Source organism: Salmo trutta, chromosome 3 (assembly GCF_901001165.1).
Source record: "Salmo trutta chromosome 3, fSalTru1.1, whole genome shotgun sequence".
NCBI classification, from domain to species: Eukaryota; Metazoa; Chordata; class Actinopteri; order Salmoniformes; family Salmonidae; genus Salmo; species Salmo trutta.
In genome coordinates this window covers 13,851,267-13,875,588 of record NC_042959.1, presented here as the reverse complement: position 1 = coordinate 13,875,588, position 24,322 = coordinate 13,851,267, and the positions used below count along the sequence as shown (strand labels likewise).

The 24,322-nt window shown below is 41.0% G+C and overlaps 1 protein-coding gene across 2 annotated transcripts in view; it reads right to left on the bottom strand.

Annotated features, from left to right (window-relative positions):
- Nucleotides 1-23,062, bottom strand: part of macrod1 (mono-ADP ribosylhydrolase 1) — a 104,951-nt gene extending 81,889 nt beyond the window's left edge. Inside the window, exons 1-3 of one of the 2 annotated variants that reach the window (XM_029724143.1) lie at nucleotides 22,048-23,062; nucleotides 21,685-21,792; nucleotides 20,450-20,560 (exon numbers count right to left, since the gene is read on the bottom strand). In XM_029724143.1, the coding sequence (XP_029580003.1) occupies nucleotides 20,450-20,560; nucleotides 21,685-21,792; nucleotides 22,048-22,522 (694 nt within the window). In that variant the 5' untranslated portion in view covers nucleotides 22,523-23,062. The remainder of the gene's footprint in view (nucleotides 1-20,449; nucleotides 20,561-21,684; nucleotides 21,793-22,047) is intronic. The other variant, XM_029724133.1, reaches the window with a different exon arrangement.
- Nucleotides 23,063-24,322: the final 1,260 nt, after the last annotated feature.

The following is a 24,322-nucleotide window of genomic DNA, read 5'->3' as shown; positions in this document are numbered from 1 at the left end:
ATGTTTTAAAAAAGTATCGAAACCCGGGATGATTTTTTTTTGGGTCAAACCTCAAAAAGCACTAAATCGCTCAACACTACGACAATATGAAATCAAAGATAACAATACGAACATAAAGTAACTGTCTCAGTAGAATAGAATAGGGCTGACCCCATTTAGTCAACTGGTCGATTGTTTGGTCGATAGGCTGTTTGTCGGCAGATATTTCTTTAGTCGAGCAGTGGCAATAATAATACAAATAAAAAACATATGGTGCACAAGACACCTGTGTGATTCGCACCGGTCTCAGTGGACTAATTCATTGTGGAGGCCACGGGGATGGTCCAGTCCATCACTCTAAGACATGTGATACTGAAATTGTATATGGTTATATTATGTTAAAATAATGGTGCAACACTAATAAATCTAATATTATTTTATAACAAATGTGCTTTGTCCATCGTTGGATACGGTCGCTGTGCACCGTTCTGAAACAATCTTCAGTGCTCCGTAAAACCTTTCCCCATGTTGCTATGTGCATAACAGCAAAGTTAAACAGCATATTGGGATTGACAACAATGCGGCGGAGGCAGCAGCAGAGACGAGGAAACATTCCTTGCCTAATTATCTAAGAAAATTGAAGAAACCCAAACTTAATTAGGTCTATAATCAATAGCCTAAATGTCAAATGTGCCTGGCTTTATAAATCATCCATATAGATCTACAGAAATAAGACAGATCTTGCTTCTGTTGCCTGTTTGAGTGTTTGTTTAATAACTTACTGATTCTGTGAGCACCAAGCCTCATGCAGCAGCAAAATGTTGGATAAAGAAATTTCACAGATTTGGCTGGTTTTTAAAGGCTTTACAATTTGTTTTTCATTAGAACAGACTGGTATTACTTATAATTAGATTTGTTTACACTGTTTCAAACAGGCAGAACAATATTGTAATCTAACAGCACCTGTTTGTCACACATAATATACACACAGCTCTCACTCCAAAAGCCTCCTTTTTCTTGATCTCCTTATTGTTATTACAATTATTATTATGACCATCAATATAATAATAAGTAATGTCGTTATCATTAGTAGGCGTTGTATAGTAGCTTGTATAAACACTATCGAGCTGTCACGTGTTACTGTGTTCTGAGTTTGTCATAAACAGGAAATATTGGTCACATGCATGTGATGCTTACATGTTTCATGTAAACAGAGCAAGGGTTGAGGGAATAGGAAATGTTTTTCTTTAAAAAATGAGGGATTTCAGTAACAGAACTTTTCAGTCAGAAACAAGTAGGAAACTAAATGGCTGAAATTGTGTTTCAGCAGGGACAGCGCTATAAACACTTGCTGTGCTGTGTTGCCTTTTCACTGCAGTAGGGAGGAGAGCGAGACAACGTGCGCCAGTGTTCAGCATTCTGATGGCTTGTAGATAGAAACTGTCTGTTGGTATCAGACCTCATACCATCTCCCTGACGGTAAGGGCATGTGTTTGTGTGTGTGCGTGCACCAGCCATCTAATCTCTGAAACCTTTCAGTGAGCTAGCCCATGTGATTGTGCTCTTCCTGTCCATTTAACTACCTCTCACTGAGTAGCACTAATCACACTACACAACTGACAACCTTTGGCAATGACATTCAATTGATACAAATTAATTACGTTCCTAGTAGAGTAGCAGGAGAGAGAATGTACACTGACTGCTGCAGCATCAGGAGAGAGAATGTACACTGACTGCTGCAGCATCAGGAGAGCTCTAGGGCAACTCAGCCTCTCTCCGACCTACAGAATAAACACCGACTCATTTCCGCCTCTTACAGATTCAATGACCCTACTTAATTAACGACCCTACTTAATGACACTACTTAAGTAACGACCCTACTTAATGACCCTACTTAATTAACGACCCTACTCAATGACACTACTTAATTAACGACCCTACTCAATGACACTACTTAATTAACGACCCTACTTAATGACCCTACTTAATTAACGACCCTACTTAATGACACTACTTAAGTAACGACCCTACTTAATGACCCTACTTAATTAACGACCATACTCAATGACACTACTTAATTAACGACCCTACTTAATGACCCTACTTAATTAACGACCCTACTTAATGACACTACTTAAGTAACGACCCTACTTAATGACCCTACTTAATGACACTACTTAATTAATGACCCTACTTAATGACACTACTTAATTAACGACCCTACTTAATGACCCTACTTAATTAACGACCCTACTTAATGACCCTACTTAATTAACGACCCTACTTAATGACTCTACTTAATTAACGACCCTACTTAATGACCCTACTTAATGACACTACTTAACGACCCTACTTAATGACACTACTTAATTAACGACCCTACTTAATGACACTACTTAATTAACGACCCTACTTAATGACTCTACTTAACGACCCTACTTAATGACACTACTTAATTAACGACCCTACTTAATGACTCTACTTAATGACACTACTTAATTAACGACCCTACTTAATGACACTACTTAATTAACGACCCTACTTAATGACTCTACTTAATGACCCTACTTAACGACAGGAATAGAAAAGGAAAAGTACGAGCACAGAACAATACAACCTTGTAGAATGGGTTCCTGTAGCATTTCTCATGGGAGTTTCATCCTCATCTCTGAAGAGGGTTTGCTAGCGCTTAGAATGAGCAAGACAAGTCGAGCATGTAGAGGGGGTTAAACGGGGGTGAGAGCATCGATCACAATATTACCCATGTCGGTTGTGGCAACATTGGTTATGGTTTTGTTGTAGTCGAGTCCCGATTTTCATGACTCAACTTGGATTCGACCATTGGTAACTCGGACATGGACTCGCCTTCTCGACCTTTGGTAACTCGGACTCGCCCTTCTGTGACTTGTATTTGCACTTGGACTGGATAGGCTAATTTGATAAGTAGACTATTAACAGCACTGGGTGGGCAGACGCAGCCTACATCAGCTGGTGAGCTACGGGGGAGCATGCAATGATTGTGGGCAGAGGCAGCCAGGCTCCGCATCCGATCATAGGCTACACATCACGCAAGCAAACCTCTTGCTTCCCCTTAACTATTAGTCACCAGCCTACTATTTAGCTTTGCCTGGTTAAGAAACACAAACTGCTTAACGAAATTGAAAACAATACTAGTACTGAGTTTAATACAGTGTTTTTTTCCGCACTGTCAACTGTGTTTATTTTCAAACTTAACATGTGTAAATATTTGTATGAACATATCAAAATTCAACAACTGAGACAAAAACTGAACAAGCGCCACAGACATGTGACTAACAGAAACTGAATAATGTGTCCCTGAACAAAGTGGGGGGGGGTCAAAATCTAAAAAGTAACAGTCAGTATCTGGTGTGGCCACCAGCTGCATTAAGTACTGCAGTGCATCTCCTCCTCAGGGACTGCACCAGATTTGCCAGTTCTTGCAAGGCACCTGCAACTTCCCAGACATTTCTGGGGGGAATGGCCCTAGCCCTCACCCTCCGATCCAACAGGTCCCAGACGTGCTCAATGGGATTGAGATCCGGGCTCTTCACTGGCCATGGCAGAACACTGACATTCCAGTCTTGCAGGAAATCACGCACAGAACGAGCAGTATGGCTGGTGGCATTGTCATGCTGGAGGGTCATGTCAGGATTAGCCTGCAGGAAGGGTACCACATGAGGGAGGAGGATGTCTTCCCTGTAACGCACAGCGTTGAGATTGCCTGCAATAACAACAAGCTCAGTCCGATGATGCTGTGACACACCACCCCAGACCATGACGGACCCTCCACCTCCAAATTGATCCCGCTCCAGAGTACAGGCCTCGGTGTAAGGCTCATTCCTTCGACGATAAACGCGAATCCGACCATCACCCCTGGTGAGACAAAACCGCGACTCGTCAGTGAAGAGCACTTTTTGCCAGTTCTGTCTGGTCCAGCGACGGTGGGTTTGTGCCCATAAGCGACGTTGTTGCCGGTGATGTCTGGTGAGGACCTGCCTTACAACAGGCCTACAGTGAGGGAAAAAAGTATTTGATCTCCTGCTGATTTTGTACGTTTGCCCCCTGACAAAGAAATGGTCAGTCTATAATTTTAATGGAAAGTTTATTTGAACAGTGAGAGACAGAATAACAACAAAAAAATCCAGAAAAACGCATGTCAAAAATGTTATAAAATTATTTGCATTTTAATGAGGGAAATAAGTATTTGACCCCTCTGCAAAACATGACTTAGTACTTGGTGGCAAAACCCTTGTTGGCAATCACAGAGGTCAGACATTTCTTGTAGTTGGCCACCAGGTTTGCACACATCTCAGAAGGGATTTTGTCCCACTCCTCTTTGAAGATTTTCTCCAAGTCATTAAGGTTTCGAGGCTGACGTTTGACAACTCGAACCTTCAGCTCCCTCCACAGATTTTTTCCTCCACAGCTCCCTCCACAGATAGAATTAAGGTCTGGAGACTGGCAAGGCCACTCCAGGACCTTAATGTGCTTCTTCTTGAGCCACTCCTTTGTTGCCTTGGCCGTGTGTTTTGGGTCATTGTCATGCTGGAATACCCATCCACGACCCATTTTCAATGCCCTGGCTGAGGGAAGGAGGTTCTCATCCAAGAGTTGACGGCACATGGCCCCGTCCATCGTCCCTTTGATGCAGTGAAGTTGTCCTGTCCGCTTAGCAGAAAAACACCCCCAAAGCATAATGTTTCCACCTCCATGTTTGACGGTGGGGATGGTGTACTTGGGGTCATAGGCAGCATTCCTCCTCCTCCAAACACGGCGAGTTGAGTTGATGCCAAAGAGCTCCATTTTGGTCTCATCTGACCACAACACCTTCACCCAGTTGTCCTCTGAATCATTCAGATGTTCATTGGCAAACTTCAGACGGGCATGTATATGTGCTTTCTTGAGCAGGGGGACCTTGCGGGCGCTGCAGGATTTCAGTCCTTCACGGCGTAGTGTGTTACCAATTGTTTTCTTGGTGACTATGGTCCCAGCTGCCTTGAGATCATTGACAAGATCCTCCCGTGTAGTTCTGGGCTGATTCCTCACCCTTCTCATGATCATTGCAACTCCACGAGGTGAGATCTTGCATGGAGCCCCAGGCCAAGGGAGATTGACAGTTCTTTTGTGTTTCTTCCATTTGCAAATAATCGCACCAATTGTTGTCACCTCACCAAGCTGCTTGGCGATGGTCTTGTAGCCCATTCCAGCCTTGTGTAGGTCTACAATCTTGTCCTTGACATCCTTGGAGAGCTCTTTGGTCTTGGCCATGGTGGAGGGTTTGGAATCTGATTGATTGAATGCTTCTGTGGACAGGTGTCTTTTATACAGGTAACAAGCTGAGATTAGGAGCACTCCCTTTAAGAGTGTGCTCCTAATCTCAGCACGTTACCTGTATAAAAGACACCTGGGAGCCAGAAATCTTTCTGATTGAAAGGGGGTCAAATACTTATTTCCCTCATTAAAATGCAAATGAATTTATAACATTTTTGACATGCGTATTTCTGGATTTTTTGTTGTTATTCTGTCTCTCACTGTTCAAATAAACCTACCATTAAAATGATAGACTGATCATTTGTGTCAGCGGGCAAACATACAAAATCAGCAGGAGATCAAATACTTTTTCCCCTCTGTAACGTCCGTCGTTCAAGATAGACCAAGGCGCAGCGTGAGTTAAGTTCATCATCTTTTATTTTAAAGGTGAACCAGCAAAAAACAATAAAACAACACAACACAACGAACGAAAAGCTTCATAGTGCAAAACACATGCAACCAAACAAAGACAAGATCCCACAACTGACTGTGGGAAAAAGGGCTGCCTAAGTATGATTCCCAATCAGAGACAACGATAGACAGCTGCCTCTGATTGGAAACCATACTAGGCCAATCAAAGGAAAAACCAACATAGAATTACAACACATAGAATGCCCACCCCATGTCACACCCTGACCTAACCAAACAGAGAAAAACCGGCTCTCTCAGGTCAGGGCGTGACACCCTCACTGTACATGCCCTCAGTCCAGCCTCTCTCAGCCAATTTTTTTTTTATATATAAAAAAAATTAAATAATATTTCACCTTTATTTAACCAGGTAGGCCAGTTGAGAACAAGTCCTAATTTACAACTGCGACCTGGCCAAGATAAAGCAAAGCAGTGCGACACAAACAACACAGAGTTACACATGGAATAAACAAATGTACAGTCAATAACACAATAGAAAAGTCTATATACAGTGTGTGCAAATGGCGTGAGGAGGTAAGGCAATAAATAGGCCATAGTAGCGAAGTAATTACAATTTAGCAAATGAACACTGGAGTGATAGATGTGCAGATGATGATGTGCAAGTAGAAATACTGGTGTGCAAAAGAGGAAAAAAGTAAATAAAAACAATATGGGGATGAGGTAGGTAGATTGGATGGGCTATTTACAGATGGGCTGTGTACACCTGCAGTGATTGGTTAGATGCTCAGATAGCTGATGTTTAAAGTTAGTGAGGGAGATATAAAAGTCTCCAACTTCAGCGATTTTTGTCCAAACAGTAAAAAAAGGTAATTAAAATAAAACATCACAATTATTTTTGGGGGATGGTACAACATTTTCAGTAAACTTGAACGATTAAAACCAGATATAAAGTAGGTCGAAAAGATAATGGACCTAGTGCTGTGGAGGTCATGGAATTCCGTCAGCCTGTGATTGTCAAGCAAATAACTGCAGGTCTCACGGTAATTTACAGTTAATTAACAAACACATTTAGCATCTCCAGGCTTCCAGGCATACTGTAGCCTACAAGCCACTGATGCAGACCTTTGGAACATCTACATTTTAACAAGTCTAATAAATCCATTTAATATAGCCTACACCATAACAATAAATCCATTATTTATTTTAGACAGGTCTAAAGAAACATGATATGAAGAAAATGTAACCTATTTCAGAAGAACAGAATAACATACTCTGAGTTGTCCTTATGTTAGGTCCTGATGTGGCTATGCCATATGGCTGTGGGCTACACTAGTTCATTTAGCAGGTCCTGATGTGGCTATGCCATATGGCTGTGGGCTACACTAGTTCATTTAGCAGGTCCTGATGTGGCTATGCCATATAGCTGTGGGCTACACTAGTTCATTTAGCAGGTCCTGATGTGGCTATGCCATATGGCTGTGGGCTACACTAGTTCATTTAGCAGGTCCTGATGTGGCTAGGCCATATGGCTGTGGGCTACACTAGTTCATTTAGCAGGTCCTGATGTGGCTAGGCCATATGGCTGTGGGCTACACTAGTTCATTTAGCAGGTCCTGATGTGGCTAGGCCATATGGCTGTGGGCTACACTAGTTCATTTAGCAGGTCCTGATGTGGCTATGCCATATGGCTGTGGGCTACACTAGTTCATTTAGCAGGTCCTGATGTGGCTATGCCATAGGGCTGTGGGCTACACTAGTTCATTTAGCAGGTCCTGATCTGGCTATGCCATAGGGCTGTGGGCTACACTAGTTCATTTAGCAGGTCCTGATGTGGCTATGCCATATGGCTGTGGGCTACACTAGTTCATTTAGCAGGTCCTGATCTGGCTATGCCATATGGCTGTGGGCTACACTAGTTCATTTAGCAGGTCCTGGTGTGGCTAGGCCATATTGCTGTGGGCTACACTAGTTAATTTAGCAGACAAGATTTGTTTAGAATTCCGTGGTATTATTTTATAGTATGAAGAATACAATAGAACATAGCTGAATAAAATGGAAAGGATATTTTCTACAAATGATTTCCAAGGAAGTGTGTGCACATGCGGCTATTCTGTGTTGAGTGGTTAACAAAGAAACAGGTCCTCCTATATGCTTAATTTAGAGCTATTTCTATAACTCTAGTTGTGATACAAAACATTGGGCTCTATGTTTTGATTTGTAATACATTCTATGGCTGCATGATGATGATGATGATTTGAAAAAAGTTGCATGAAAGGCATGAGCTCTGCTTTGTTTCTTGCACAGGCTGCACACGCTTAATCAGTTTCTCATTCACCATTTGACAAGTACTTGATAATATTCTCACCAGGCCTCGAAATTCCTGGCGGCATACCCCTTGTGTGGCCGTAACGCTCCCTAAAAAATCCATGCCTTTTGCAGCCAATGTGGCCGTTGTGCCCTTGGGCTGAATACACCAATTATAATTCCCTTCTCCCAGCTGCATGCTCCGAAGCACCTCTCACTCACATGGCTCTCTCAGATATCTCAATTCTTATTAGCCAACGCCCATCACGTGATCGGTTCCTTCTCACAGGCATCTCAGCTAAGAAGTAAGCTACAAGTGAAGACAAACACAACTGTGCTAGTTCCTCTTATCCAATTCCGATACGCATATTGAAGATGTTATAAGAACTGTCCTCATTTACTTTGTGTCAGCCAACAAGATAAGTAGGCATAACAAACAGCAAAAGCACTAGCCTATGTCAGTCTACTATCCCCCACAGTACAAAAGGTGACCTATTCTATTGGTCAACTTGTCCCTCTGTGCAAGAAATTCATATTCCAAAACATACTCTGGGACAGTTGTAGGATGCGATAGATGCCAAATTATTACAACCACTCGCATCAAAAAACATTTTAAAAGCAATGAGGCTGATGCAACAGATCAGAACGTTTAGCTTAAAATGTTGATATACTATTAGGCTATTTCTTCACATTGTAAGCACAGCAACGAACATACGGCAGTAGGTTATAAGTGCGAATGTTCCAAAATGCAATTAGCGGGAAAACACTGTTCACAAAAGTGACCACTAATGTGATTATGCATTTAATACTTTAATATAAAGGTGCATTTTTATGGTGAAAATGATCTTCCCCAAACTTTAAACTCAGGCGCCGCTTATGTATGCCCGTTTGGCTACACTGGTTGAAAAGCGGATTAATGTGCTTCATTTTAAGAAGTTATTTGGCCACTTTAGTTGTGATACAAACCTTATCAAAACATATAGGCCTATGGGCTAGGCTACATGAAGTGTGTGACTATGATTTGAAAAAGTCGCAAGAAAAACAAGTGATAATACATCACTCACAAGTGGTAGGCTAATACTGTCACCCATCAGACTAGTCTTGATTTAATATTGTCTTTACATATACTAAATAATATACGTGTGAAATTAGTTTGATTTTGAAAGAACCATTATCATGCACCTGTCTGGAAAAGGGGGCAGGGGAAAAAATACATGTAACCTCTGCACTTAAATAGCGAATGGAGGATGCTTTTCCCCGTGGTTCATTTTCATCTCAGCCAGGTCGGCTATACTCCTGTTGTAAATATAAGCAATGTGCTTAATATGAGGAAAGTTGATAAATATAGTAGGCCTAGCCTTCAGAAAACTGATGGGATCCTCCTCTTTTTAATAGAGGCCATCACTCTGTTCTCACACAATTACACAATGGTTGTGAGACGTGGAGAGGCCTACAAAGACACAGTGTCTCGCACCCACTGTGAAATTTGGTGGAGGATTTGTTTTTCCAGCAGGACAATGCCCCATGCCACAGCCAGGTCAATCAAGGTGTGGATGGAGGACCACCAGATCAAGACCCTGTCATGGCCAGCCCAATCTCCAGACCTGAACCCCATTGAAAACCTCTGGAATGTGATCAAGAGGCAGATGGATGGTCACAAGCCATCAAAAAAAACAGAGCTGCTTGAATTTTTGCCCCAGGAGTTGCATAAAGTCAACCAACATCAATGTGAAAGACTGGTGGAGAGCATGCCAAGACGCATGAAAGCTGTGATAGAAAATCAGGGTTATTCCACCAAATATTGATTTCAAAACTCTTCCTAAGTTAAAACATTAGTATTGTGTTGTTTAAAAATGAATATGAACTTATTTTCTTTGCATTACTCGAGGTCTGACAACACTGCTTTGTTATTTTGACCAGTTGTCATTTTCTGCAAACAAATGCTCTAAATGACAATATTTTTATTTGGGAGAAATGTTGTCAGTAGTTTATAGAATAAAATAAAAATGTACATTTTACCCAAACACATACATATAAATAGTAAAAGCAGAGAAACTGATCATTTTGCATACATTACACACACACACACACACACACACACACACACACACACACACACGTGTGTGTATACATACATACATACACATATACATGTGTGTGTATACATACATACATACATACATACATACATGTGTGTATATATACATACATACATACATACATACATACATACATACATACATACATACATACATACATACATACATATACATACATACATACATACATACATACATACATACATACATACATACATACATACATACGTGTATACATACATACATACATACAGTGGCACGAAAAAGTATGTGAACCTTTTGGAATTACCTGGATTTCTGCGTGTCATAATGTGTCATAAACTTTGATCTGATCTTCATCTAAGTCATAACAATAGACAAATACAGTCTGCTTAAACTAATAACACAAACTACTATAGGTTTTTTGTCTTTATTGAACACACCGTGTAAACATTCACAGTACAGGGTGGAAAAAGTTTGTGAACCCTTGGAATTAATAACTGGTTGACCCTCCTTTGGCAGCAATAACCTCAACCAAACGTTTTCTGTAGTTGCGGATCAGACCTGCACAACGGTCAGGAGGAATTTTGGACCATTCATCTTCATAAAACTGTTTCAGTTCAGCAATATTCTTAGGATGTCTGGTGTGAACCGCTCGAGGTTACACCACAGCATTTTAAATCGGGTTGAGGTCAGGACTTTGACTGGGCCACTCCAGAAGGCGTATTTTCTTCTGTTGAAGCCATTCTGTTGTTGTTTTACTTCTGTGTTTTGGGTTGTTGTCCTGTTGCATTACCCAACTTCTGTTGAGCTTCAACTGGCAGACAGATAGCCTTACATTCTCCTGCAAAATGTCTTGATAAACTTGGGAATTCATTTTTCTGTCGATGATAGCAAGCTGTCCAGGCCCTGAGGCTGCAAAGCAGCCCCAAACCATAATGCTCCCTCCACCATACTTTACAGTTGGGATGAGGTTTTGACATTGGTGTGCTGGTCCTTTTTTTCTCCACACTTAGTGTTGTGTGTTCCTTCCAAACAACTCAACTGTAGTTTCCTCGGTCCACAGAATATTTTGCCAATACCGCTGTGGAACATCCAGGTGCACTTTCGCAGACTTCAGATGTGCAGCAATGTTTTTTTTGGACAAAAGTTGCTTCTTCTGTGGTGTCCTCCCATGAACACCATTCTTGTTTAGTGTTTTACGTATCGTAGACTCGTCAACAGAAATGTTAGCATGTTCCAGAGATTTCTGTAAGTCTTTAGCTGATACTCTAGGATTCTTCTTATTAACCTCATTGAGCATTCTGCGCTGTGCTCTTGCAGTCATCTTTGCAGGACGGCCACTCCTAGGGAGAGTAGCAACAGTGCTGAATTTCTCAATTTATAGACAATTTGTCTTACCGTGGACTGATGAACATCAAGACTTTTAGAGATACTTTTGTAACCCTTTCCAGCTTTATGCAAATCAACAATTCTTAATCTTAGGTCTACTGAGATATCTTTTGTTTGAGGCATGGTTCACATCAGGCAATGCTTCTTGTGAATAGCAAACTCAAATTTTGTGAGGTTTTTTTATAGGGCAAGGCAGCTCTAACCAACATCTCCAATCTCGTCTCATTGATTGGACTCCAGGTTAGCTGACTCCTGACTCCAAGTCATTAGCCTAGGGGTTCACATAATGTACTTTTTCCAACCTACACTGTGAATGTTTAAATGATGTATTCAATATAGACAAGAAAAATACAATAATTAGTGTGTTAATAGTTTAAGCACACTGTTTGTCTATTGTTGTGACAAAGATGAAGATGAGATCAAATTGTATGACTAATATATGCAGAAATACAGGTAATTCCAAAGGGTACACATACATACATACATACATACATACATACATACATACATACATACATACATACATACATACATACATACATACATACATACATACATACATACATACATACATACATACATGATGTCATGGCTTTAGAAGCTTCTGATTGACTCAAATGATGTCAATTAGCCTATTGGAGGTGTACTTGTGGATGTACTGTATTTCAAGGCCTTCCTTCAAACTCAGTGCCTCTTTGCTTGACATCATCGGAAAATCAAAAGAAATCAACCAAGACCTCAGAAAAAAAAGTGGACCTCCACAAGTCAGGTTCATCCTTGGGAGCAATTTCCAAACGCCTGAAGGTACCACGTTCATCTGTACAAACAATAGTACGCAAGTATAAACACCATGGGACCACGTAGCCATCATACCGCTCAGGAAGGAGACGCGTTCTGTCTCCTAGAGATGAACGTACTTTGGTGCGAAAAGTGCAAATCAATCCCAGAACAACAGCAAAGGACCTTGTGAAGATGCTGGAGGGAACCGGTACAAAAGTATCTATATCCACAGTAAAACGAGTCCTGTATCGACATAACCTGAAAGGCCGCTCAGCAAGGAAGAAGCAGCTGCTCCAAAACCACCATAAAAAAACCAGACTACGGTTTGCAACTGCACATGGGGAGAAATATCATACTTTTTGGAGAAATGTCCTCTGGTCTGATGAAACAAAAATAGAACTGTTTGGCCATAATGGCCATGGTTATGTTTGGAGGAAAAAGGGGGAGGCTTGCAAGCCGAAGAACACCATCCCAACCGTAAAGCACGGGGGTGGCAGCATCATGTTGTTCCAATCTGCCTTCCCACTTTCCCCCTGTATCCCATAGCCAGGTTCTGACAATAAAAAAACCTACACAAATATCAGTGGGTGATTACCAAAAAAAAGTAGCTGAGAGCCTGACTTACCATTAATGTATGTAGTAAATAAGTAACACAGGTATTGAGTAGAACTTGTGAGGTAGTGATAGGGATTAGTTAGGGTTTTTCATGAGCGGGTGGCAATATAGTGTAGTAGGGTCCAGCTGCGACGTCATCTCTCAGAGCAGTCATCCCTCAGTCTCTATGTTCTCACCTACTGATATGTCATCTCTCAGAGCAGTCATCCCTCAGAGTCTCTATGTTCTCACCTACTGATATGTCATCTCTCAGAGCAGTCATCCCTCAGAGTCTCTATGTTCTCACCTACTGATATGTCATCTCTCAGAGCAGTCATCCCTCAGAGTCTCTATGTTCTCACCTACTGATATGTCATCTCTCAGAGCAGTCATCCCTCAGTCTCTATGTTCTCACCTACTGATATGTCATCTCTCAGAGCAGTCATCCCTCAGTCTCTATGTTCTCACCTACTGATATGTCATCTCTCAGAGCAGTCATCCCTCAGAGTCTCTATGTTCTCACCTACTGATATGTCATCTCTCAGAGCAGTCATCCCTCAGTCTCTATGTTCTCACCTACTGATATGTCATCTCTCAGGATGAGTGGGGGTGTCGAAAGGAATGGGCGTTTCAGAAGGAACCATATAAAGGAGAAGTGGGCGTTTCAGAAGGAACCATATAAAGGAGAAGTGGGCGTTTCAGAAGGAACCATATAAAGGAGAAGTGGGCGTTTCAGAAGGAACCATATAAAGGAGAAGTGGGCGTTTCAGAAGGAACCATATAAAGGAGAAGTGGGCGTTTCAGAAGGAACCATATAAAGGAGAAGTGGGCGTTTCAGAAGGAACCATATAAAGGAGAAGTGGGCGTTTCAGAAGGAACCATATAAAGGAGAAGTGGGCGTTTCGAAAGGAGTCAACACTAGAAGCGCTGGAATTACATAACTACTAGAACCGCCATGACATGATATTTCAATTATTATTTCAAATATTCAATAACAAATAATACATTGTAAAATGAAAGTTGGCTAGCATTTACATGTACGAAAACCAGCTCACAGTGAGTACATTTTTTTTTTTTGCATAACTGAAATTCCTTTCTGTCATCTCTGCAGACCATGACTAACGTCCGATAACTCAAACGAAGTCTTGAGTGGCACCTTTCGAAACGTCCACTTCTCCTTATACGGTTCCTTTCGAAACGTCCACTTCTCCTTATCTGGTTCCTTTCGAAACGTCCACTTCTCCTTATCTGGTTCCTTTCGAAACGTCCACTTCTCCTTATACGGTTCCTTTCGAAACGTCCACTTCTCCTTATCTGGTTCCTTTCGAAACGTCCACTTCTCCTTATCTGGTTCCTTTCGAAACGTCCACTTCTCCTTATCTGGTTCCTTTCGAAACGTCCACTTCTCCTTATATGGTTCCTTTCGAAACGTCCACTTTTCCTGAGGGATGCACTGCACTGAGAGGTGTCACAGCTGGACCTCATATATTGCCATCTGGTGGCGACTAAAAACAATTGCATATAACACCTATTATAAATTGAGGGACTCCTGACATGACTCGTGACTCGACCATTGGTGACTCGGCCATGGACTCGAACTTCAGCCATAGGGACTCATGACTCAAGCACAGCGGACTTGGTAGCTGACTTGGACTCGAGGTTTAGTGACTCGACTACAACCCTGGTTTTCAGTGACACTACACCACGTTGAATGCTTGGTCACCACTACCGGTGTACAGTCAACCTAGCTCTAATGACAGAAGCCCTAATCAAGGTAAAACTCTACTGAACGTTGATGAACATACTTTGGCCTAATCAAGGTAAAACTCTATTGAACTCTATTGGCCTAATTAAAGGTATAGGCCCAGCTCAGTTGAACAGACAACAAAGCACACAGCCTTGATGAACGCAGCTTGAGGAGCACTGTGCTGATGAGCAGGCCGACTCCTCTCTGAAATTCCCACATTGCACTGGGCCAATCTGGCTAATGAGGCTCTCACTTCATCCATTCGAGCTAAAGTGGCGATTGATTGGGGGGGGGGGGCTTTTACAGAGGAGAGAAATAATTGCTATGAATGAGCGATCTGCAAACTCATTCACTTTTTTTTCTCCACCGTTTTGTTTACCAGTCATTAAGGCTTGACTCTGGGGGCTCCTGTTAACTCGTCAATGTCAAACATGTAAATGAAATATAAATCAGAATGTTGGAAATTCTTCTGGGATAATATGTCTGTCCGTTTTGGAGCGCTTCAGCACTGCAGTGGTTGCTGATGGTGGTCCAACCGGAATGTGTGTGTGTGTGTGTGTGTGTGTGTGTGTGTGTGTGTGTGATATATACATATATGTGTGTGTGTGTGTGTGTGTGTGTGTGTGTGTGTGTGTGTGTGTGTGTGTGTGTGTGTGTGTGAGCATGTGGGTCAACAGACAAACTTCCTAACTACAGTGCAGATATACTTGGCCTACAGTACAGTATCCACAGAGATACACTAACTAAAACTGACAGAAATAGCCTGAAGTCACTACAGAAACTACAGTAGAGTTCCAGTAGAGACAGCAGTCAGTCATAACACCTACAGTCAGAGATATAGGCCAGCCAGTAGAGACAGCAGTCAGTCATAACACCTACAGTCAGAGATATAGGCCAGCCAGTAGAGACAGCAGTCAGTCATAACACCTACAGTCAGAGATATAGGCCAGCCAGTAGAGACAGCAGTCAGTGATTAAAACAGTAGCCCTAAGTAGAGTGTAGATCAGTATGGAGGTAGTGTACCTGTGGGGCCTGTACTGTAGATTACCTCCCGTCACTGAGAGAAGCAGTAGAAATCACTAACTCCCTGTGGCCATTGGGGCCAGCCACCTGTCAGTGCTGTGTGTGTGTGTGGCCAGTCAATGCTGCTGTGTTATCACTAGACTAGTGGGTTTAGGCGTTGAGGTTGAAACACAGCTGCTCTGCTCCCGTGTCTCTGTCTGTGGGGCCTGGACCTGGACCGACGGGATTGCCGCTTATCTTGTATCTGAGCTACTGCTGCAATGGTGACAGGTCACCACAGCAACCAGGGGCCTCTTATCTCTAACACCCCCTAAGAGGCTGGAGACCTGGGTATATAATCAGCGAGAACATTTAGCCCTGCACATACCTCGCTGTCTGACAGCAGGTAGTTAAGCCATTACTCTGCTATTAGAGTCGAAATTGAGCTGTGGGTTTAATTGAAATAAATGCAATCAAATGCAGATACAACAACAGAACTAAAAACTTGTTGACTTGAGGAACTTTACAAGTGTAGAGTCACACACCCACACACATTTACCTCATCACTCCAATGACAATTCACATTTCATTGCGTAATCCATCTTAATCAAATAGCCCATCAGAGACAATATATTCTCCTCTCAATCGCTTTCTCTCTCTGCTGAGGCCGGATGGAGTGATTGAGGGGTGTAAAGAGGAGGTTCTTCCCTGCAACCCGCCCTCCTCCCCATCTCTAAGACAGCTCTTAAGTGCTTGTGGGTTTTTATGTTTGCAGTGTTTTATAGGAGAATGCAGGAGCCAACAGCAATAAAATGGTGAAGGGGTGGGTGGGGGGGTTACTGTAAATCCAATCTTTATTGAGAATGACAAACAGTCCTCCCTTATCGGCTCGCCCTCCCTACTGATCGATCAGTGCGTGGCACTGGGTGTGTGGTACTGGGTGCGTGGTACTGGGTGCGTGGCACTGGGTGGGTGGCACTGGGTGGGTGGCACTGGGTGGGTGGCACGGCACTGGGTGGGTGGCACTGGGTGGGTGGCACGGCACTGGGTGGGTGGCACTGGGTGCGTGGCACTGGGTGCGTGGCACTGGGTGGGTGGTACTGGGTGCGTGGCACTGGGTGTGCAGTTCTTCACCTATCATTATTGTAGTAGGGAAGGCCCCCCCACCAAACTCCATGTCACCACAGCGGTTGCCATAGTGACAGAGATACTCACAAGAGGTCCCCTTGATCCCTCTCCTTGTTACTCCTATCGCACTCTAGCTTTGTCCAAAACCCTATTCTTTATATACTGCACTACATAGGGAATAGGGTGCCATTTGGTTTCAGATGCATCCTCAGTCAGCCCGTCTCGTTCCCTCACCTTGCTCTGCCTGTCCCCTCTCCTCCAGGGGTTGTTTACAGCTCTGTTTCTCTTGTTATTCACTGGCACTTTGCATAGTGAGAGTGGGACTCTATAAAAAGCCTTGTAAAACATACAGGCTGCTGGCTCTGATGTTGGAGCCAACATGATGTAAATGAGAGATGAGTTATTCACACAGCACCACATAGGCAGCCATGTTGTTTTATGACAGTTAACGCTAAATGACCAATGAAGAAACATCATTTTCTATGCAAAACGTGATCATCAAGTAGCTCTTTTGATGTTGGACTGTACACAGTAATGCCAATTCAATGCCAAACACAATACTAATGAAAGTCTTGCTATGATCACAAAGAAACTTCAGACTGATATAGTATGATACACTTGCCTTTACTGCCATCTAGAGGTGGAGAATTACACTACACCCAAATGGCATGGAGCAAACAGTGTATTGTATCATATTAACCTCTTTCTAAAACACACATAATAAAGACATAAATACGATTCTGATTAGTTAATACTATAGTTAAAAAAACAAAAACAAAGAGGCCCTGCAGACAGCCAACAGGGCAATATTTCAATGGAAACTGAGAAGACCACAGGGTCAGGGTGGGTAAAGGTCAAAGTTCAACAACAGAAGTAGAGCAGAAGCATTAGCTCTTTATAAGCTCTCTGGGTGTCTGAATGCAGTACAGTAGAGTCACACACACACACAAACTCATCAAACTCCCAGACCATTATTTACCCGAACGGAGGGATTATAAATGTGGGTGTGTCACCAGGTCAACTGTGACGTGGAGCGTGAATATAAGATACATTATCCTGATCCCATCCCATGTATCAACCCCAGGACATAGAGATCTGACTCTAACCAAGACAGGCGATCAGTACGATAATACTTCTCATTTCACAGTGATTTGTCCCATATAGAGACCTGAGGCCTCAGGACAGGTACACAATTCATGTTATACAATAAGAAATGTCACTTATTATTACTTTAAGTAGTGCTATGTTATTACTAAGTAACACTATATTACTAAGTAATGCTGTTAATGCTAGGTAATGCCATTACTAGTAATGCAATGTTATTACTAGTCATGTTATTACTAGTCATGTTAGATTATTACTAAGTAATGCTGTTAATGCTAGGTAATGCCATTACTAATAATGCAATGTTATTACTAGTCATGTTAGGTTATTACTAAGTAATGATATTACTAAGTAATGTTATTACTAGTCATGTTAGGTTATTACTAAGTAATGCTAGGTTATTACTAAGTATTGCTATGTTATTACTAAATATTGCTATGTTATTACTAAGTATTGCTATGTTATTACTAAGTAATGCTATTACTAAGTAATGCTATGTTATTACTAGTCATGTTAGGTTATTACTAAGTAATGCTATGTTATTACTAAGTAATGCTATGTTATTACTAAGTAATGTTATGTTATTACTAAGTAATGTTATGTTATTACTAAATATTGCTATGTTATTACTAAGTATTGCTATGTTATTACTAAGTATTGCTATGTTATTACTAAGTATTGCTATGTTATTACTAAGTAATGCTATGTTATTACTAGTAATGTTATGTTATTACTAAGTATTGCTATGTTATTACTAGTCATGTTAGGTTATTACTAAGTAATGCTATGTTATTACTAAATATTGCTATGTTATTACTAGTAATGTTATTACTAGTCATGTTAGGTTATTACTAAGTAATGTTATGTTATTACTAAATATTGCTATGTTATTACTAGTAATGTTATTACTAGTCATGTTAGGTTATTACTAAGTAATGTTATGTTATTACTAGTAATGTTATGTTATTACTAAATATTGCTATGTTATTACTAAGTAATGCTATGTTATTACTAGTAATGTTATGTTATTACTAAGTAATGCTAGGTTATTACTAAGTATTGCTATGTTATTACTAAATATTGCTATGTTATTACTAAGTATTGCTATGTTATTACTAAGTAATGCTATTACTAAGTAATGCTATGTTATTACTAGTCATGTTAGGTTATTACTAAGTAATGCTATGTTATTACTAAGTAATGCTATGTTATTACTAAGTAATGTTATGTTATTACTAAATATTGCTATGTTATTACTAAGTATTGCTATGTTATTACTAAGTATTGCTATGTTATTACTAAGTAATGCTATGTTATTACTAGTAATGTTATGTTATTACTAAATATTGCTATGTTATTACTAGTAATGTTATTACTAGTCATGTTAGGTTATTACTAAGTAATGTTATGTTATTACTAAATATTGCTATGTTATTACTAGTAATGTTATTACTAGTCATGTTAGGTTATTACTAAGTAATGTTATTACTAGTAATGTTATGTTATTACTAAATATTGCTATGTTATTACTAAGTAATGCTATGTTATTACTAGTAATGTTATGTTATTACTAAGTAATGCTAGGTTATTACTAAGTATTGCTATGTTATTACTAAATATTGCTATGTTATTACTAAGTATTGCTATGTTATTACTAAGTAATGCTATTACTAAGTAATGCTATGTTATTACTAGTCATGTTAGGTTATTACTAAGTAATGCTATGTTATTACTAAGTAATGCTATGTTATTACTAAGTAATGTTATGTTATTACTAAATATTGCTATGTTATTACTAAGTATTGCTATGTTATTACTAAGTATTGCTATGTTATTACTAAGTAATGCTATGTTATTACTAGTAATGTTATGTTATTACTAAGTATTGCTATGTTATTACTAGTCATGTTAGGTTATTACTAAGTAATGCTATGTTATTACTAAATATTGCTATGTTATTACTAGTAATGTTATTACTAGTTATGTTAGGTTATTACTAAGTAATGTTATGTTATTACTAAATATTGCTATGTTATTACTAGTAATGTTATTACTAGTCATGTTAGGTTATTCCTAAGTAATGTTATGTTATTACAAGCAATGTTGTTATTACTAAATATTGCTATGTTATTACTAAGTATTGCTATGTTATTACTAAATATTGCTATGTTATTACTAAATATTGCTATGTTATTACTAAGTATTGCTATGTTATTACTAAGTATTGCTATGTTATTACTAGTAATGTTATTACTAGTCATGTTAGGTTATTACTAAGTATTGCTATGTTATTACTAAGTAATGCTATTAATGTTATTACTACATGTGAGTTATTTTTAAGTAATGTTATTACTAAAAGTTAAAGCTGGAATCCTTAAATGGTGAAACAGCCACGTCCGTTTGCGATATTACAACAAATAAGTTACTGTAAACAACCAACACAGCTTTTGGCCCTGTGACATCATTGCACGTGCGATAGAAGAGCACATGATGTACTGAACTGTATTTACCATGCAGCATGACACTCCTCAGCTCAGCAACTACTACTACAGCGGTGGTGGGACGGCCTACGGCGTCGTTTCCATCTTTAAGTTATGTTATTACTATCATGTTAATATTAGCTAGGTTACTATATGATCACCTGCATTGACGATCCCATCAATCTCCAGTTTGGTGATGTCACCGCTGAACAGGGAGATCTTCTTGTCCAGAGCTTCGTTCCTCTTGAATTTGGTCGCCTTGACTGAATCACCTTGGAGACAGAGATGAACACCTGCTTCTGTCAACACTGTTAATAAGAACACTGTAATATTAACATGCGTTTACTGTTTATGTTGTCTTTCCAGAATATCTATAGTGGACACTCAGCGATGCTGGTCTCCAGTGTCTCACAGCTGTAGTCCTGGGGCCCGATCGGCCTACTAACCCAGCATTAACTAAATGACAGTTTGTAGTGCTGGGCTGGACCAAACACATGTAAACCTGTGTTGTGGGGCCCCAGAACGGGAGTTGAGAAACAACAAGGGTTTAGAGCAGTGGAGGCTGGTGGGAGGAACTATAGGAGGACGGGCTCATTGTAATGGCTGGAATGGAATAAATGGAACGGTATCAAACATCAAACAAATAGAAACCACGTTTGAGTCCATTCCATTCCAGCCATTACAATGAGTCCATCCTCCTATAGCTCCTCCCACCAGCCTCCACTGGTTTAGCGTGAGGATGGAGCAAGATGAGACGCCTGGAAGTAAGGCATGGCTATAGCTGGCAGAAGGAAGATCATTGATGAAGTGCAGCAGACAACGTGCCAGGAGACCAGGTCCCCTACTAACACCCTAAAGTTCTGGTAGGGTGCTCTCAACGTTAATCAAATACAACCACCTACTGTTTGCTCATTGCTGTTGCTCTAAGATGGCAACTCAGCGCAAATGCGCATTGTGCCCATTGAATCTCAACAAGGAAAGAGTCATTGGTGGAATTTGAATAACGTTTATTGAAAAAGTCTGGGTTTCAGCAAACAAACAAAGGCACGCAACTACAGAGGACAAACGTAGGTACAAAAAAAATGATGGCCTTTTCATCATTTATTTATTTTGAAGTCTTGACCTTGGGTGAATCGATGTAGTCGGAACTAGATTCCACAAAGCCTGGTCTCAGCGCCACACCATTGCTGAAGTTCATCAGAAACTTCCTTCACCACGGAGTGGAGATTAGTCCGCCAGCAGTGGAGGCTGCTGAGGGGAGGGTGGCTCATAACGGCGCAAATGGAATGGCATCAAACACATGGAAACCATACGTTTGATGTATTTAATACCATTCCACTGATTCCACTCCAGCCATTACCACAAACCCATTCTCCCCAATTAAGGTGCCACCAACCTCTGTCCACTAGTGACTTGGCGGTCCACACAGGCACCTCCTCCAGGGACACGTAGGTAGTCCTGTAGTGCTTCCTTCTCTCCTCATGACTCATATGGAGCAAGGCAGCTGGAAGAGGAGATGTGGGTAATCAATGTGGGTAATGTAGCGATGCACTAATGGCTTGGTAGTAACCCAGTACCACATAAGGTCACGATGAGCCACTTCAAACTGAGTTGGCACCTACATTTGTTCTATTGCAATTTAGGCCACACAGCTTTGACAACTTTACTTTTCACATGCAACAGGTCCTGTTGAGCAACCAAATTCTCAACATGAGCACCTATAGATTCCCACCCTCCCTGACTGTATCTGCAGACTTACCCTTCACCTCGTTCCAGTCGCCTTTGGCTGAGTCAAGGTTTAGCCGCTCCAATCCCGTCGCCATGGCGAGATGGGCACTTGCGTGCAGGGACACGACCGCGGTGGTCACCCCAAGCGCGGCGAGGGCGATCCGGTACAACGAACCGTACTTTCCCCCGGAGGTCGAGGCCTTGTTTTGCCCCTGAAAAGACTCAAACGACTTCGCGGCAGCTGTAGTTGTTGAAAACTTCTCCACGCGGTTTGCAAAATGAATACCCCCTGGGTTCAGAATGGCCTTGCACTTTGCAGGGCTGGAGTTCGCCGAACTCTGCCCACTTCGCACTAACGAATAGACCTGACGATTTCCAACACCGAAAATGTTTCTAAATTTGGAGCAGACACCGATATCACTAGTATGAAAGTCACCACTACGACAGCGGGAAAATGGACCTATGGCTCTGATACGCGAAGAGAGAGTTGACATTTGAAATGCCATGCTGTGTGTGTGATCCTGAAGTCAATCCGACACAGAACTACTAACGTTACGTCAGTGTCCGGTGTGTTTTTCAGTTCGGTAGTTAGTTTCGTTTTCGTTATTTAAAGCGCCTTTATCCAGTTTGAATATAGGGGAAGAAATACTTGGCCATTTTGTTGTAAACAATGACGCATGGATTGTACCAAATGGGAGGGGAGCTAGATGACCTATATAGAGTATGACCATAAGGATAGTATGTATTGTTGTGTTGCTATAAAACACCTTGCAAGCTGAGTATAAACAAATGTATTATTCAACAAATTAACCATCACCGTTCACTCGAATTATCAACCCCGTGTGTGGAATGTGGATAGACAGTATGGTAGGAGTTGTTTTATTTATTTTAGTGACATTTTCTCCCCATTTTCGTGATATCTAATTGGTAATTACGATCTTGTCTCATCGCTGCAACTCCCCACCGGGCTCGGGAGAGGTGAAGGTCCTCCGAAACGGGATCCGCCAAGACGCGCTGCTTTTACACACTGCTCGCTTAACCCGGAAGCCAGTCGCCCAACGTGTCATGAGCTCTGTGTTGAGCTGATCGAGTTTACTGTTTCTCTGTCTGTCTTTCACCACCCTCTACTGCCCAACAGCTAGAATTACATCTTACTCTGTAACGTCATTTGTAGCCTAATTGCAGCTAGTGTATTTGTATTTATTATGGATACCCATTAGCTCCTGCCAAGGCAGCAGCTACTCTTCCTGGGGTCCAGGACAAAATTAAGGCAGTTTATGCCATTTTAAAAACATTACAATACATTCACAGATTTCACAACACACTGTCTGCCCTCAGGCCCCAACTCCGCCACTACCACATATATACAGTACTAAATCCATGTGTATGTGTGTATAGTGTGTGTGTGTGTGTAACAGTTGTTAAAGTACTATGTGAATTTCACCAGGTTCATATATTAATATGTCATGTTGATTTGTTATTATGCATCCTGGGAGTAGGGGAGTGTGTACTTACGTTTTGCCCTGCGTCCTCAAATCATTTTGATGCACTGCTTTTTCTGTCGTCTTCAGAAAGGTTTGATTCTTTTAAGCACAAAGTCATACACACAGTGTTTTCTTCATGAATAATGTTGTATATTTAGAGGTTACTCATAAGTGGATGGTATTGTTAAGATGTAATTGTACTTTTTAGGATGATATCAACATTCTGAATTCAACATGTGGTTAATAGTTATCTAAGATATTAGCAGGCTATTGTATGTGTGAACGATGGCTACCTCCTCGAATGATCCCAGTCCCCTGTATTGTGCGTCTGTTGTAGAAAGAGGTGACGATTCGCAGAACATATGTGCTCTACAAATGTTTTATTTTCTTTTGGATGCAGATGCAGGATGCAGAGAATGAATTCTGCTTGATTAAAACTACCTGATCTCCAAAGTCCACGTCTGTAGTCTCAATCAAGCACACACAACGCCGTTACAGCGGTGCAGTACAGCACCGGTTACATGTGTATGCATGTATCTGTGTGTTGCTTCACAGTCCCCACTGTTCCATAAGGTGTTTTTTTTTATCTGTTTTTTAATTGTAATTTTACTGCTTGCATCAGTTACTTGATGTGGAATAGAGTTCCATGTAGTCATGGCTCTATGTAGTACTGTGTACCTCCCAGTGCAGCATCTGGTTGCTCCTCATTACACACCACAGACCAGAAAATGTTATTTACATCATCAATATATGAATCACTACAAAACTTATTGTATGACCTCTTATACACTATATTAGGCCCAGCCTTTGGAACTTTGGTTT